The 18,977-nt window shown below is 45.0% G+C and overlaps 1 protein-coding gene across 1 annotated transcript in view; it reads left to right on the forward strand.

Moving 5' to 3' along the window:
- The window catches only part of nbas (NBAS subunit of NRZ tethering complex), a 400,078-nt gene that overhangs the window by 42,737 nt on the left and 338,364 nt on the right, over positions 1–18,977 (forward strand). Inside the window, exons 17-18 of the mRNA XM_071412456.1 lie at positions 429–580; positions 1,617–1,754. Of these exons, the coding sequence (XP_071268557.1) occupies positions 429–580; positions 1,617–1,754 (290 nt within the window). The remainder of the gene's footprint in view (positions 1–428; positions 581–1,616; positions 1,755–18,977) is intronic.

Genomic DNA, 18,977 nt, shown 5'->3' on the forward strand with positions numbered 1-18,977 from the left:
CACACACACACACACACACACACACACACACACACACACACACACACACACACACACACACACACACACACACACACACACACACACACACACACACACACACTCTCTCTCTCTACCTGGTACACTCTCTCTCCCACAATGTGTGTCAATAGTTATGATAGTATTTCTATTGTGTACATATTAGAACAATCTGTCTCTCCCCCTATCTGTCTGTCTGTCTCTGCCTGCCTGTCTGTCTGTCTCTCTGCCTGCCTGCCTGCCTGCCTGTCTCTGCCTGTCTGTCTGCCTGCCTGCCTGTCTGTCCCTGTCTCTCTCTGCCTGTCTCTCTCTGACTGTCTGTCTCTGCCTGTCTGTCTCTGCCTGTCTGCCTGTCTCTCTGTCTCTCTGTCTCTCTGTCTCTGCCTGTCTCTCCGTCTGTGTGTGTGTAGAGTAAGATCCATAAGCGGTCGTGGGTTCTCCATGAGTGTGTTGAGCGCGTCCCGGAGAACGTGGACGCTGCTAAGGAGCTGTTGCAGTACGGGCTGAAGGGGACAGATCTGGAGGCCCTCATCGCTATCGGGAACAGAGAGGACGGCGGCAGGTACGCACACACCACTTCCTGTTGACTATAATGGTACTGGAAAGCACAATGCCTTTACGTACACACCACTTCCTGTTTGACTATAATGATACTGGATAGCACAATGCCTTTACGTACAGTACCACTTCCTTTTTGACTATAATGATACTGGATAGCACAACGCCTTTACGTACACACCACTTCCTGTTTGACTATAATGATACTGGATAGCACAATGCCTTTACGTACACACCACTTCCTGTTTGACTATAATGATACTGGATAGCACAATGCCTTTACGTACAGTACCACTTCCTTTTTGACTATAATGATACTGGATAGCACAATGCCTTTACGTACACACCACTTCCTGTTGACTATAATGATACTGGATAGCACAATGCCTTTACGTAGAACGTACCAGTCAAAAGGTTGGACACAACTACTCATTCCGTATTGACTGACCTTCATGTCTTAAAGTAATGATGGACTGTCGTTTCTCTTTGCTTATTTGAGTAGTTCTTACCATAATATGGACTTGGTCTTTTACCAAATAGGACTATCTTCTGTATACCACCCCTACCTTGTCACAACACAACTGATTGGCTCAAACGCATTAAAGTAGGAAAGAAATTCCACAAATTAACTTTCAAGCAAGGCACACCTGTTAATTGTAATGCATTCCAGGTGATTACCTCATGAAGCTGGTTGAGAGAATGCCAAGAGTGTGCAAAGCTGTCATCAAGGAGGCAAATGGTGGCTACTTTGAAGAATCTCAAATATAAAATATATTTTTATTTGTTTAACACTTTTTTGGTTACTACATGATTCCATATGTGTTATTTCATAGTTTTAATGTCTTCACTATTATTCTACAATGTAGAAAATAGTAAAAATAAAGAAAAACCCTGAATGAGTAGGTGTCAACTTTTGACTGGTACTGTATTACTGTTAGTTTATATCTGCCGTGCTCAAACACCTGATAGAATATTCATCACTGTTAGTTTATAAAACCACCGTTCACAACAGTTCTAAAGACGCCCCTCCCCCTCTGTAGGTTCATCCTATCAGGTGACCTTGACGTCGATGACGCTCCGTACGAAGACTTCCTGTCTGCAGAAAAAGAGATGGAGTTAAAGAGAGAGAAGGAGAGCCGGAAGAGACGGGAGCTACTGGCCAGGGTCGACTTCAGCAGGTCAGAACCCCAGTCAACCAGCCGGTCTGTCAGCCAGCCGGTCTGTCAACTAGCCGGTCTGTCAACCAGCCCGGTCTGTCAACCAGCCGGTCTGTCAACTAGCCGGTCTGTCAACTAGCCGGTCTGTCAACCAGCCGGTCTGTCAACCAGCCGGTCTGTCAGCCAGCCGGTCTGTCAACCAGCCGGTCTGTCAGTCAGCCGGTCTGTCAGTCAGCCGGTCTGTCAGTCAGCCGGTCTGTCAGTCAGCCGGTCTGTCAGTCAGCCGGTCTGTCAACCAGCCGGTCTGTCAGTCAGCCGGTCTGCCACCAGTCAGCCGGGCCGGCCAGTTGGCCGACTGGTCGGTCAGGGTTCCGTAGTTGTTTTACTTCCTGTAGAGCTATAATGACTAGTCGGTCAGGGTTCCGTAGTTGTTTTACTTCCTGTAGAGCTATAATGACTAGTCGGTCAGGGTTCCGTAGTTGTTTTACTTCCTGTAGAGCTATAATGACGGTCTGTACTGTGGTTAGAACCTACTAATGACATGCTAATTAGGACGGATATATTCAGTCGACGACAGGACAACACTACCAGTGTTTACCACGAGCAGCGCCGGCTGGCCGCTATACAGACGATTACACACTCATTTTCAGATTCATACTTTATCCCCTTAAATGAACTATGCTACTTTTCGCTTGGTCATAAAGTTTGTCTCGCCCTTTCCCGCTAGAATGATTGATACTCCTCTCCTAGCGATCTATCAGTCACAAAGCCAGCGATGACCGGGAAACTGTTGGTTTGACAAGTGTGTGTGTGTGTGTGTGTGTGTGTGTGTGTGTGTGTGTGTGTGTGTGTGTGTGTGTGTGTGTGTGTGTGTGTGTGTGTGTGTGTGTGTGTGTGTGTGTGTGTGTGTGTGTGTGTGTGTGTGTGTGTTGTGGTTGCAGTGGGATTTCTTGAGAGAGAGAGAGAGAGAGAGAGAGAGAGAGAGAGAGAGAGAGAGAGAGAGAGAGAGAGAGAGAGAGAGAGAGAGAGAGAGAGAGAGAGAGAGAGAGAGAGAGAGAGAGAGAGAGAGAGAGAGAGAGAGAGAGAGAGAGAGAGAGAGAGAGAGAGAGAGAGAGAGAGAGAGAGAGAGAGAGAGAGAGAGAGAGAGAGAGAGAGAGAGAGAGAGAGAGAGAGAGAGAGAGAGAGAGAGAGAGAGAGAGAGAGAGAGAGACTCCTTCATCGTCTATGAGTCCATTTTTAATTCTGGTAAAATGTGTTTAACGATGTGTCCAAATCCTCATCCGCCTATTGTTTTCCGGCACATTCCATTTATGGTCTTTTCATAAAGTGCTGGCACATCGGCTTACTGTGCTTGGATTGACAAACGGCAAGCTTCACTAGTTTGGAAATAGTCTCTCGACTGAATAAAGTCCATCTGATATTTCCTTGACGTTCATAAATCATATAACATAGTTGTACAGAGCCTTCAGAAAGTATTCAGACCCCCAGATCCCATGACCACATTGTGTTGTGTTACAGCCTCTTACACACAGTACCCCCGTAATGACAAAGTGAAGACAATAATTACTTTTTTTTTGGGGGGGGGGGGCTAATTTCAGAAAGTTAAATACAGAAATATCTAATTTATATAAGTATTCACAATACGTGAGTGTTTCTGGGTAAGTCTCTAAGAGCTTTCCTCACCTGGATTGTACAATATTTGCACATGTATTCTTTAAAAAATGATTCAAGCTCTGCGAAGTTGGTTGTTGATCATTGCTAGAGCCGTTTTCAGGTCTTGCCAGAGATTTTCAAGCCTATTTAAGTCAAAACTGTAACTAGGCCACTCAGGAACATTCAATGTCATCTTGGTAAGTAACTCCAGTGTAGATTTAGCCTTGTGTTTTAGGTTATTGTCCTGCTGAAAGGTGAATTTGTCTCCCAGTGTCTGTTGGAATGCAGACAACCAGGTTTTCCTCTAGGATTCCTTTCTTTTTTATCCTGAAAAACTCCCCAGTCCTTGCCGATGACAAGCGTACCAATAACATGATGCAGCCACCACCATGCGTTCTATTCAGGACACATTTTTTGCAATTTTACATTATTGCTTTGTTGCAAACAGGATGTACTATTTTTATTCTGTACAGACTTCCTTCTTTTCACTCTGCCATTTAGTTTAGTATTGCGGAGTAACTACAGTGTTGTTGATCCATCCTCCAGCTGTCTCGTATCACAGCCATTAAACTCTAACTGTTAGACTGATGCACCGGTGTGTCAATAGACTAAGTAACATAATGGGGGGAAAATCACCATCAAAATACGTGACTTTAATCCTTCAGCGTCTGTGTTGGGAGGTGGATGAGCGACAGCTGTGTTGGGAGGTGGATGAGGTACAGCTGTGTTGGGAGGTGGATGAGCGACAGCTGTGTTGGGAGGTGGATGAGCGACAGCTGTGTTGGGAGGTGGATGAGCGACAGCTGTGTTGGGAGGTGGATGAGCGACAGCTGTGTTGGGAGGTGGATGAGCGACAGCTGTGTTGGGAGGTGGATGAGCGACAGCTGTGTTGGGAGGTGGATGAGCGACAGCTGTGTTGGGAGGTGGATGAGCGACAGCTGTGTTGGGAGGTGGATGAGCGACAGCTGTGTTGGGAGGTGGATGAGCGACAGCAGTGTTGGGAGGTGGATGAGCGACAGCAGTGTTGGGAGGTGGATGAGCGACAGCAGTGTTGGGAGGTGGATGAGCGACAGCTGTGTTGGGAGGTGGATGAGGTACAGCTGTGTTGGGAGGTGGATGAGCGACAGCAGTGTTGGGAGGTGGATGAGCGACAGCAGTGTTGGGAGGTGGATGAGCGACAGCTGTGTTGGGAGGTGGATGAGCGACAGCTGTGTTGGGAGGTGGATGAGCGACAGCAGTGTTGGGAGGTGGATGAGCGACAGCAGTGTTGGGAGGTGGATGAGCGACAGCAGTGTTGGGAGGTGGATGAGCGACAGCAGTGTTGGGAGGTGGATGAGCGACAGCAGTGTTGGGAGGTGGATGAGCGACAGCAGTGTTGGGAGGTGGATGAGCGACAGCAGTGTTGGGAGGTGGATGAGCGACAGCAGTGTTGGGAGGTGGATGAGCGACAGCAGTGTTGGGAGGTGGATGAGCGACAGCAGTGTTGGGAGGTGGATGAGCGACAGCAGTGTTGGGAGGTGGATGAGCGACAGCTGTGTTGGGAGGTGGATGACATACAGCTGAGTTGGGAGGTGGATGAGCGACAGCTGTGTTGGGAGGTGGATGAGCGACAGCTGTGTTGGGAGGTGGATGACCTACAGCTGAGTTGGGAGGTGGATGACCTACAGCTGTGTTGGGAGGTGGATGACCTACAGCTGTGTTGGGAGGTGGATGAGCTACAGCTGTGTTGGGAGGTGGATGAGCGACAGCTGTGTTGGGAGGTGGATGAGCGACAGCTGTGTTGGGAGGTGGATGAGCGACAGCAGTGTTGGGAGGTGGATGAGCGACAGCAGTGTTGGGAGGTGGATGAGCGACAGCAGTGTTGGGAGGTGGATGAGCGACAGCAGTGTTGGGAGGTGGATGAGCGACAGCAGTGTTGGGAGGTGGATGAGCGACAGCAGTGTTGGGAGGTGGATGAGCGACAGCAGTGTTGGGAGGTGGATGAGCGACAGCAGTGTTGGGAGGTGGATGAGCGACAGCTGTGTTGGGAGGTGGATGACATACAGCTGTGTTGGGAGGTGGATGAGTGACAGCTGTGTTGGGAGGTGGATGACCTACAGCTGAGTTGGGAGGTGGATGACCTACAGCTGTGTTGGGAGGTGGATGAGGTACAGCTGTGTTGGGAGGTGGATGAGCGACAGCTGTGTTGGGAGGTGGATGAGCGACAGCTGTGTTGGGAGGTGGATGAGCGACAGCTGTGTTGGGAGGTGGATGAGCGACAGCTGTGTTGGGAGGTGGATGAGGTACAGCTGTGTTGGGAGGTGGATGAGCGACAGCTGTGTTGGGAGGTGGATGAGCGACAGCTGTGTTGGGAGGTGGATGAGCGACAGCTGTGTTGGGAGGTGGATGAGCGACAGCTGTGTTTGTCCGACCAATGAGACATCCTGAAAATCCCTCTTCTCACCAAAAGGTCTGTAGCGTCGGGGACGTAATGTAACCCCTCTATGGAAAGGGTAGATTCACACGAACATGATGTTACTATTGTCCGTCTTGCTCTGAGACCTCCACAAGTCTCACGGGACTCGTTTGAAGGTAACCCGGTACCAGTTTAAACAATTTATGGGAGGTAGTTTTATGCCATGTGAAAAGGGGTTAAATGTGTCAAAACATTTTTTAATATTCCCTGGACGAAAGGCAGCTGAAACGTGTCAGAGGTTTGAAACTTTGTATCCACTGAACATGCCATACAAATAAAGGTATTTTAATGAATCATATGAAGAGGGCCTTAGTCCTCCTTTCTTTTTGATGACCAATTGACCCCTTTTACCAAAGAGCACCTTCTGTCTACCAAAACCTACAAGTTATTCCCTGAGCTATCTCCTAGATAAAGGACAGACACTTCAAAACCTGTACCCCTACCCCTAACCCCTAACCCCACCTGTACCCATACCCCTATCTCTACCCCTACATTTACCCCTATCTCTACCACTACGTTTACCCCTATCTCTACCACTACGTTTACCCCTATCTCTACCACTATGTTTACCCCTATCTCTGCCACTACATTTACCCCTATCTCTACCCCTACGTTTACCTCTATCTCTACCACTACGTTTACCCCTATCTCTACCACTACGTTTACCCCTATCTCTACCACTACGTTTACCCCTATCTCTACCACTACCTTTACCCCTATCTCTACCCCTACATTTACCCCTATCTCTACTCCTACCCCTATCTCTACCACTACGTTTACCCCTATCTCTACCACTATGTTTACCCCTATCTCTGCCACTACATTTACCCCTATCTCTACCCCTACGTTTACCTCTATCTCTACCACTACGTTTACCCCTATCTCTACCACTACGTTTACCCCTATCTCTACCACTACGTTTACCCCTATCTCTACCACTACCTTTACCCCTATCTCTACCCCTACATTTACCCCTATCTCTACTCCTACCCCTATCTCTACCACTACGTTTACCCCTATCTCTACCACTACATTTACCCCTATCTCTACCACTACGTTTACCCCTATCTCTACCACTACAATTACCCCTATCTCTACCACTACGTTTACCCCTATCTCTACCACTACGTTTACCCCTATCTCTATCACTACGTTTACCCCTATCTCTACCACTACGTTTACCCCTATCTCTACCACTACGTTTACCCCTATCTCTACCACTACGTTTACCCCTATCTCTACCACTACGTTTACCCCTATCTCTACCACTACGTTTACCCCTATCTCTACCACTACGTTTACCCCTATCTCTACCACTACCTTTACCCCTATCTCTACCACTACCTTTACCCCTATCTCTACCACTACCTTTACCCCTATCTCTATCTCTACCACTACCTTTACCCCTACCCCTATCTCTACCACTACGTTTACCTCTATCTCTACCACTACGTTTACCCCTATCTCTACGTTTACCCCTATCTCTACCACTACGTTTACCCCTATCTCTACCACTATGTTTACCCCTATCTCTGCCACTACATTTACCCCTATCTCTACCCCTACGTTTACCCCTATCTCTACCACTACGTTTACCCCTATCTCTACCACTACGTTTACCCCTATCTCTACCACTACGTTTACCCCTATCTCTACCACTACCTTTACCCCTATCTCTACCCCTACATTTACCCCTATCTCTACTCCTACCCCTATCTCTACCACTACGTTTACCCCTATCTCTACCACTACGTTTACCCCTATCTCTACCACTACGTTTACCCCTATCTCTACCACTACGTTTACCCCTATCTCTACCACTACGTTTACCCCTATCTCTACCACTACGTTTACCCCTATCTCTACCACTACGTTTACCCCTATCTCTACCACTACGTTTACCCCTATCTCTACCACTACGTTTACCCCTATCTCTACCACTACGTTTACCCCTATCTCTACCACTACGTTTACCCCTATCTCTACCACTACGTTTACCCCTATCTCTACCACTACCTTTACCCCTATCTCTATCTCTACCACTACCTTTACCCCTACCCCTATCTCTACCACTACGTTTACCCCTATCTCTACTTTTACCCCTATCTCTACCACTACATTTACCCCTATCTCTACCACTACATTTACCCCTATCTCTACCAATACCTTTACCCCTATCTCTACCACTACCTTTACCCCTATCTCTACCACTACCTTTACCCCTAACACTACGTTTACCCCTATCTCTACCACTACCTTTACCCCTATCACTACATTTACCCCTATCTCTACGTTTACCCCTATATCTAACACTACATTTACCCCTACCCCTATCTCTACCACTACGTTTACCTCTATCTCTAACACTATGTTTACCCCTACCTCTACCACTACGTTTACCCCTATCTCTACCACTACGTTTACCCCTATCTCTATCTCTACCCCTACATTTACCCCTATCTCTACCACTACGTTTACCCCTATCTCTACCACTACGTTTACCCCTACCTCTATCTCTACCACTACGTTTACCCCTATCTCTACCACTACCTTTACCCCTTCCCCTATCTCTACCACTACGTTTACCCCTACCCCTATCTCTACCACTACGTTTACCCCTATCTCTACCACTACCACTACGTTTACCCCTATCTCTACCACTACCTTTACCCCTACCCCTATCTCTACCACTACGTTTACCTCTATCTCTACCACTACGTTTACCCCTATCTCTACCACTACATTTACCCCTATCTCTACCACTACCTTTACCCCTATCTCTACCACTACCTTTACCCCTATCTCTACCACTACCTTTACCCCTATCTCTACCACTACATTTACCCCTATCTCTACCACTACATTTACCCCTATCTCTACCACTACATTTACCCCTATCTCTACGTTTACCCCTATCTCTACCACTACGTTTACCCCTATCTCTACCACTACGTTTACCACTATCTCTACCACTACCTTTACCCCTATCTCTACGTTTACCTCTACCACTACCTTTACCCCTATCTCTACTTTTACCCCTACCACTACGTTTACCCCTATCTCTACCACTACATTTACCCCTATCTCTACCACTACCTTTACCCCTATCTCTACCACTACCTTTACCCCTATCTCTACCACTACGTTTACCCCTATCTCTACCACTACCTTTACCCCTATCTCTACCCCTACATTTACCCCTATCTCTACTCCTACCCCTATCTCTACTCCTACCCCTATCTCTACCACTACGTTTACCCCTATCTCTACCACTACGTTTACCCCTATCTCTACCACTACGTTTACCCCTATCTCTACCACTACGTTTACCCCTATCTCTACCACTACGTTTACCCCTATCTCTACCACTACGTTTACCCCTATCTCTATCACTACGTTTACCCCTATCTCTACCACTACGTTTACCCCTATCTCTACCACTACGTTTACCCCTATCTCTACCACTACGTTTACCCCTATCTCTACCACTACGTTTACCCCTATCTCTACCACTACCTTTACCCCTATCTCTACCACTACCTTTACCCCTATCTCTATCTCTACCACTACCTTTACCCCTACCCCTATCTCTACCACTACGTTTACCTCTATCTCTACCACTACGTTTACCCCTATCTCTACCACTACCTTTACCCCTATCTCTACCACTACCTTTACCCCTATCTCTATCTCTACCACTACCTTTACCCCTACCCCTATCTCTACCACTACGTTTACCTCTATCTCTACCACTACGTTTACCCCTATCTCTACTTTTACCCCTATCTCTACCACTACATTTACCCCTATCTCTACCACTACATTTACCCCTATCTCTACCACTACCTTTACCCCTATCTCTACCACTACCTTTACCCCTATCTCTACCACTACCTTTACCCCTAACACTACGTTTACCCCTATCTCTACGTTTACCCCTATATCTACCACTACATTTACCCCTACCCCTATCTCTACCACTACGTTTACCCCTGTCTCTACCACTACCTTTACCCCTATCACTACATTTACCCCTATCTCTACGTTTACCCCTATATCTACCACTACATTTACCCCTACCCCTATCTCTACCACTACGTTTACCTCTATCTCTAACACTATGTTTACCCCTACCTCTACCACTACGTTTACCCCTATCTCTACCACTACGTTTACCCCTATCTCTATCTCTACCCCTACATTTACCCCTATCTCTACCACTACGTTTACCCCTACCTCTATCTCTACCACTACGTTTACCCCTATCTCTACCACTACCTTTACCCCTTCCCCTATCTCTACCACTACGTTTACCCCTACCCCTATCTCTACCACTACGTTTACCCCTATCTCTACCACTACCACTACGTTTACCCCTATCTCTACCACTACTTTTACCCCTACCCCTATCTCTACCACTACGTTTACCTCTATCTCTACCACTACGTTTACCCCTATCTCTACCACTACATTTACCCCTATCTCTACGTTTACCCCTATCTCTACCACTACCTTTACCCCTATCTCTACCACTACCTTTACCCCTACCTACTACCTTTACCCCTATCTCTACCACTACATTTACCCCTATCTCTACCACTACATTTACCCCTATCTCTACCACTACATTTACCCCTATCTCTACGTTTACCCCTACCACTACGTTTACCCCTATCTCTACCACTACATTTACCCCTATCTCTACCACTACGTTTACCACTCTCTACCACTACCTTTACCCCTATCTCTACGTTTACCTCTACCACTACCTTTACCCCTATCTCTACTTTTACCCCTACCACTACGTTTACCCCTATCTCTACCACTACATTTACCCCTATCTCTACCACTACCTTTACCCCTATCTCTACGTTTACCCCTAACACTACATTTACCCCTATCTCTACCACTACGTTTACCCCTATCTCTACCACTACGTTTACCCCTATCTCTACCACTACATTTACCCCTATCTCTACCACTACCTTTACCCCTATCTCTACCACTACATTTACCCCTATCTCTACCACTACATTTACCCCTATCTCTACCCCTATCTCTACCACTACATTTACCCCTATCACTACATTTACCCCTATCTCTACCACTACATTTACCCCTATCACTACATTTACCCCTATCTCTACATTTACCCCTATCACTACATTTACCCCTATCACTACGTTTACCCCTATCACTACATTTACCCCTATCACTACATTTACCCCTATCACTACATTTACCCCTATCTCTACCACTACATTTACCCCTACCACTACATTTACCCCTACCACTACATTTACCCCTATCTCTACGTTTACCCCTATCTCTACGTTTACCCCTATATCTACCACTACATTTACCCCTATCTCTACGTTTACCCCTATATCTACCACTACATTTACCCCTACCCCTATCTCTACCACTACGTTTACCCCTATCTCTACCCCTACGTTTACCCCTATCTCTATCTCTACGTTTACCCCTATCTCTACCCCTACATTTACCCCTATCTCTACCACTACATTTACCCCTATCTCTACCACTACCTTTACCCCTATCACTACATTTACCCCTACCACTACGTTTACCCCTATCTCTACCACTACATTTACCCCTATCTCTACCACTACCTTTACCCCTATCTCTACCACTACATTTACCCCTATCTCTACCACTACATTTACCCCTATCTCTACCCCTATCTCTACCACTACATTTACCCCTATCACTACATTTACCCCTATCACTACGTTTACCCCTATCACTACATTTACCCCTATCACTACATTTACCCCTATCACTACATTTACCCCTATCTCTACCACTACATTTACCCCTACCACTACATTTACCCCTACCACTACATTTACCCCTATCTCTACGTTTACCCCTATCTCTACGTTTACCCCTATCACTACATTTACCCCTATCACTACATTTACCCCTATCTCTACCACTACATTTACCCCTATCTCTACCACTACCTTTACCCCTATCTCTACCACTACCTTTACCCCTACCCCTATCTCTACCACTACGTTTACCCCTATCTACCACTACCTTTACCCCTACCCCTATCACTACGTTTACCCCTATCTCTACCACTACCTTTACCCCTACCCCTATCTCTACCACTACGTTTACCCCTATCTCTACCACTACCTGTTTGTGTTGTTCAGTGTCCCTTTGATTCTGTAATATCTCCACAGAGATGAAGAAACAGCCATCAGATTGTAATAAGTTGCTGATCTGATAGCTTTGAGACACAACGTGTGTGTGCTTGTGCGTATGTGGTTTCCAGTCTGCCTACATTAAACCGTGTCTGAAGGGCCCCTGGACAACAGTAGTGCACGGTATAGGGTACTAAGAATGTTGTGGTACTCTGGGCTTGTATCGTAAAGTGTTTTCCAGTAGGAGTGCTGACCTAGGATGCATTTTAATGGACAAGGTGGACCTAATGCTACATCAGCACTTCTCTTCTGACAGGCTTTATGTCTCCTGCATCTCTGTTTCCATACAGGATTTACCTCCTGTGATTTACCTAAAAGGATCAGATTACGCGGACCGGACTTCTGTTTCCGTCTACGCGGACCGGCGCCCGTGTCTCACCGGGCCATGTCTCCGGAGGTCCTATTCTCACCAGGGGCCAAAGCCAGGCCACTGGTACTTTTCAGCTGTCATTTACGTAACAATGGCTAACTGTGACCGTTAACACCTTCTCACATAGCGTCTGGATGATGCTTGTTGATTCTGCTCTTCACTAGTCATCACTGTCAGCCCCCAGCTAACACCATTTCCCTAGTACAACATAAGGGTGTATACACTAGTGCAGCTCTGGTGTCACCGTGCTTACAATGCTTACTACTAAATGGTTACTACTCTATAGACCAGAGAGCTGTACTGTAGCTACATGTTGAAATGGTTACTACTCTATAGACCAGAGAGCTGTACTGTAGCTACATGTTGAAATGGTTACTACTCTATAGACCAGAGAGCTGTACTGTAGCTACATGTTGAAATGGTTACTACTCTATAGACCAGAGAGCTGTACTGTAGCTACATGTTGAAATGGTTACTACTCTATAGACCAGAGAGCTGTACTGTAGCTACATGTTGAAATGGTTACTACTCTATAGACCAGAGAGCTGTACTGTAGCTACATGTTGAAATGGTTACTCCTCTATAGACCAGAGAGCTGTACTGTAGCTACATGTTGAAATGGTTACTACTCTATAGACCAGAGAGCTGTACTGTAGCTACATGTTGAAATGGTTACTACTCTATAGACCAGAGAGCTGTACTGTAGCTACATGTTGAAATGGTTACTCCTCTATAGACCAGAGAGCTGTACTGTAGCTACATGTTGAAATGGTTACTACTCTATAGACCAGAGAGCTATACTGTAGCTACATGTTGAAATGGTTACTACTCTATAGACCAGAGAGCTGTACTGTAGCTACATGTTGAAATGGTTACTCCTCTATAGACCAGAGAGCTGTACTGTAGCTACATGTTGAAATGGTTACTACTCTATAGACCAGAGAGCTGTACTGTAGCTACATGTTGAAATGGTTACTACTCTATAGACCAGAGAGCTGTACTGTAGCTACATGTTGAAATGGTTACTACTCTATAGACCAGAGAGCTGTACTGTAGCTACATGTTGAAATGGTTACTACTCTATAGACCAGAGAGCTGTACTGTAGCTACATGTTGAAATGGTTACTACTCTATAGACCAGAGAGCTGTACTGTAGCTACATGTTGAAATGGTTACTACTCTATAGACCAGAGAGCTGTACTGTAGCTACATGTTGAAATGGTTACTACTCTATAGACCAGAGAGCTGTACTGTAGCTACATGTTGAAATGGTTACTACTCTATAGACCAGAGAGCTGTACTGTAGCTACATGTTGAAATGGTTACTACTCTATAGACCAGAGAGCTGTACTGTAGCTACATGTTGAAATGGTTACTACTCTATAGACCAGAGAGCTGTACTGTAGCTACATGTTGAAATGGTTACTACTCTATAGACCAGAGAGCTGTACTGTAGCTACATGTTGAAATGGTTACTACTCTATAGACCAGAGAGCTATACTGTAGCAACATGTTGAAATGGTTACTCCTCTATAGACCAGAGAGCTGTACTGTAGCTACATGTTGAAATGGTTACTACTCTATAGACCAGAGAGCTGTACTGTAGCTACATGTTGAAATGGTTACTACTCTATAGACCAGAGAGCTGTACTGTAGCTACATGTTGAAATGGTTACTACTCTATAGACCAGAGAGCTGTACTGTAGCTACATGTTGAAATGGTTACTACTCTATAGACCAGAGAGCTATACTGTAGCTACATGTTGAAATGGTTACTACTCTATAGACCAGAGAGCTGTACTGTAGCTACATGTTGAAATGGTTACTACTCTATAGACCAGAGAGCTGTACTGTAGCTACATGTTGAAATGGTTACTACTCTATAGACCAGAGAGCTGTACTGTAGCTACATGTTGAAATGGTTACTACTCTATAGACCAGAGAGCTGTACTGTAGCTACATGTTGAAATGGTTACTACTCTATAGACCAGAGAGCTGTACTGTAGCTACATGTTGAAATGGTTACTACTCTATAGACCAGAGAGCTGTACTGTAGCTACATGTTGAAATGGTTACTACTCTATAGACCAGAGAGCTATACTGTAGCTACATGTTGAAATGGTTACTACTCTATAGACCAGAGAGCTATACTGTAGCTACATGTTGAAATGGTTACTACTCTATAGACCAGAGAGCTGTACTGTAGCTACATGTTGAAATGGTTACTCCTCTATAGACCAGAGAGCTGTACTGTAGCTACATGTTGAAATGGTTACTCCTCTATAGACCAGAGAGCTGTACTGTAGCTACATGTTGAAATGGTTACTACTCTATAGACCAGAGAGCTGTACTGTAGCTACATGTTGAAATGGTTACTACTCTATAGACCAGAGAGCTGTACTGTAGCTACATGTTGAAATGGTTACTACTCTATAGACCAGAGAGCTGTACTGTAGCTACATGTTGAAATGGTTACTACTCTATAGACCAGAGAGCTGTACTGTAGCTACATGTTGAAATGGTTACTACTCTATAGACCAGAGAGCTATACTGTAGCTACATGTTGAAATGGTTACTACTCTATAGACCAGAGAGCTGTACTGTAGCTACATGTTGAAATGGTTACTACTCTATAGACCAGAGAGCTGTACTGTAGCTACATGTTGAAATGGTTACTCCTCTATAGACCAGAGAGCTGTACTGTAGCTACATGTTGAAATGGTTACTACTCTATAGACCAGAGAGCTATACTGTAGCTACATGTTGAAATGGTTACTACTCTATAGACCAGAGAGCTGTACTGTAGCTACATGTTGAAATGGTTACTACTCTATAGACCAGAGAGCTATACTGTAGCTACATGTTGAAATGGTTACTACTCTATAGACCAGAGAGCTATACTGTAGCTACATGTTGAAATGGTTACTACTCTATAGACCAGAGAGCTGTACTGTAGCTACATGTTGAAATGGTTACTACTCTATAGACCAGAGAGCTGTACTGTAGCTACATGTTGAAATGGTTACTACTCTATAGACCAGAGAGCTATACTGTAGCAACATGTTGAAATGGTTACTACTCTATAGACCAGAGAGCTGTACTGTAGCTACATGTTGAAATGGTTACTACTCTATAGACCAGAGAGCTATACTGTAGCTACATGTTGAAATGGTTACTACTCTATAGACCAGAGAGCTGTACTGTAGCTACATGTTGAAATGGTTTAAAGACTACAATCCTAGGAAATAGTAAGATCCTCTAACTCTCGAGTGAAGAAGACTACACAGAAACATTCAGTCTGCAGCTGTTTAAATACTGTTAGCCCAGGAAACTCGACCGAGGAAGAGGAAGAACAATTTCCTCAACCCTATAGATACCTTTTTAAAGTATCTATTCTAGTAACCTCGACTATAGTACTTTGAAAAGATCCATTCTGAAGCACATCTCCCTATACAACGACCATTGATACATCTGGAAGATCCATTCTAACAGACACAACAGAGACTTTCTGTCGAATTACTCCCTAGACGGACTGGCGATTTCAACAGAGACAACAATTTTTTTAAATTTCACCTTTATTTAACCAGGTAGGCTAGTTGAGAACACGTTCTCATTTACAACTGCGACCTGGCCAAGATGTGGTACCCTTCCTGCAGGCTCATCCTGACATGACCCTCCAGCATGACAATGCCACCAGTCATACTGCTTGTTCTGTGCGTGATTTCCTGCAAGACAGGAATGTCAGTGTTCTGCTATGGCCAGCGAAGAGCCCGGATCTCAATCCCATCGAGCACGTCTGGGACCTGTTGGATCGGAGGATGAGGGCTAGGGCCATTTCCCCCGAGAAATATCTGGGAACTTGCAGGTGCCTTGGTGGAAGATTGGAGTAACATCTCACAGCAAGAACTGGCAAATCTGGTGCGGTCCATGAGGAGGAGATGCACTGCAGTACTTAATGCAGCTGGTGGCCACACCAGATACTGACTGTTACTTTTGATTTTGACCCCCCACTTTGTTCAGGGACACATTATTCCATTTCTGTTAGTCACATGTCTGTGGAACTTGTTCAGTTTATGTCTCAGTTGTTGAATCTTGTTATGTTCATACAAATATTTACACATGTTAAGTGTGCTGAAAATAAACGCAGTTGACAGTGAGAGGACGTTACATTTTTTTGCAGAGTTTATTACAATTCTTTTCGAATGAGTGGCCGTTCACGTGCAAAGTATTAGCATTTCCATGGGCATAGTTATCAGCTGTGAAGTCCTTTTGTCTTTTCTCCCGCTCTTTCTTACATGCCCCTCCCTTTCCATCATATTGGTGTAGTCCACTAGGGACTTTTTATTGCAGTATGTAGTAATCAATGTGTAACCTATTCTGTTTGTGTGTAATTCTGTGTGGTTAGTTAGTAAATATATAATTAAGCCAATTTGTATATCGCTGATTCATCATTTATGCTAGGGTTCGACATTCAGAACGAGACTAATAGAACAATTAATGAATGACTGAAATGTGATTTATATCTTTAAGAGTTCATTCAGAAAACGGGTTCTCACTAAGCAAACGTTTTCCGTGGTTCCCCAAAATTGCTGTTAATTGTTACATGTGTAATTGAATCATCGTAATAATTAAACAGTTAATCGATTTGATAAAACCATCGTCATCACATTTAGGATAGACAAGACACGACATCGTCAATGCCTACTACTTAGTAAATTTTTACTGCTCAGTCAGCTTACTGCGCAGTCACCGCTAGCGACGGCGCGGTCACCGCTAACGACGGCGCGATCACCGCTAACGACGGCGCGATCACCGCTAACGACGGCGCGATCACCGCTAACGACGGCGCGGTCACCGCTAACGACGGCGCGGTCACCGCTAACGACGGCGCGGTCACCGCTAACGACGGCGCGGTCACCGCTAGCGACGCTGTCTGGTACAGAAATAGTATGAAAGCTGGAACCTGTCCAAACCTAGTGTTTACTACAGTAATGACCAGTGTGTTGTTTTTATGCGTGAACACCCTATAATGTTCGAGTCTCTGGAGTCATGAGTGGTTGACTTCCGGTCAGAATGAAATGCTCCCTACTGTATTTTAACGTAGTCTCTGGAGTCATGAGTGGTTGACTTCCGGTCAGAATGAAATGCTCCCTACTGTATTTTAACGTAGTCTCTGTGGTCATGAGTGGTTGACTTCCGGTCAGAATGAAATGCTCCCTACTGTATTTTAACGTAGTCTCTGGAGTCATGAGTGGTTGACTTCCGGTCAGAATGAAATGCTCCCTACTGTATTTTAACGTAGTCTCTGGAGTCATGAGTGGTTGACTTCCGGTCAGAATGAAATGCTCCCTACTGTATTTTAACGTAGTCTCTGTGGTCATGATTGGTTGACTTCCGGTCAGAATGAAATGCTCCCTACTGTATTTTAACGTAGTCTCTGTGGTCATGATTGGTTGACTTCCGGTCAGAATGAAATGCTCCCTACTGTATTTTAACGTAGTCTCTGTGGTCATGATTGGTTGACTTCCGGTCAGAATGAAATGCTCCCTACTGTATTTTAACGTAGTCTCTGTGGTCATGATTGGTTGACTTCCGGTCAGAATGAAATGCTCCCTACTGTGTTTTAACGTAGTCTCTGGAGTCATGATTGGTTGACTTCCGGTCAGAATGAAATGCTCCCTACTGTGTTTTAACGTAGTCTCTGTGGTCATGATTGGTTGACTTCCGGTCAGAATGAAATGCTCCCTACTGTGTTTTAACGTAGTCTCTGTGGTCATGATTGGTTGACTTCCGGTCAGAATGAAATGCTCCCTACTGTATTTTAACGTAGTCTCTGTGGTCATGATTGGTTGACTTCCGGTCAGAATGAAATGCTCCCTACTGTGTTTTAACGTAGTCTCTGGAGTCATGATTGGTTGACTTCCGGTCAGAATGAAATGCTCCCTACTGTGTTTTAACGTAGTCTCTGGAGTCATGATTGGTTGACTTCCGGTCAGAATGAAATGCTCCCTACTGTGTTTTAACGTAGTCTCTGGAGTCATGAGTGGTTGACTTCCGGTCAGAATGAAATGCTCCCTACTGTATTTTAACGTAGTCTCTGGAGTCATGAGTGGTTGACTGCCGGTCAGAATGAAATGCTCCCTACTGTATTTTAACGTAGTCTCTGTGGTCATGATTGGTTGACTTCCGGTCAGAATGAAATGCTCCCTACTGTGTTTTATTTTATTTATTTTATTTCACCTTTATTTAACCAGGTAGGCTAGTTGAGAACAAGTTCTCATTTGCAACTGCGACCTGGCCAAGATAAAGCATAGCAGTGTGAACAGACAACACAGAGTTACACATGGAGTAAACAATAAACAAGTCAATAACATGGTAGAAAAAAAGAGAATCTATATACAATGTGTGCAAAAGGCATGAGGTAGGCAATAAATCGAATAATTACAATTTAGCAGATTAACACTGGAGTGATAAATCATCAGATGATCATGTGCAAGAAGAGATACTGGTGTGCAAAAGAGCAGAAAAGTAAA

This window comes from Salvelinus alpinus, chromosome 8 (genome assembly GCF_045679555.1).
Source record: "Salvelinus alpinus chromosome 8, SLU_Salpinus.1, whole genome shotgun sequence".
Lineage (NCBI taxonomy): Eukaryota > Metazoa > Chordata > Actinopteri > Salmoniformes > Salmonidae > Salvelinus > Salvelinus alpinus.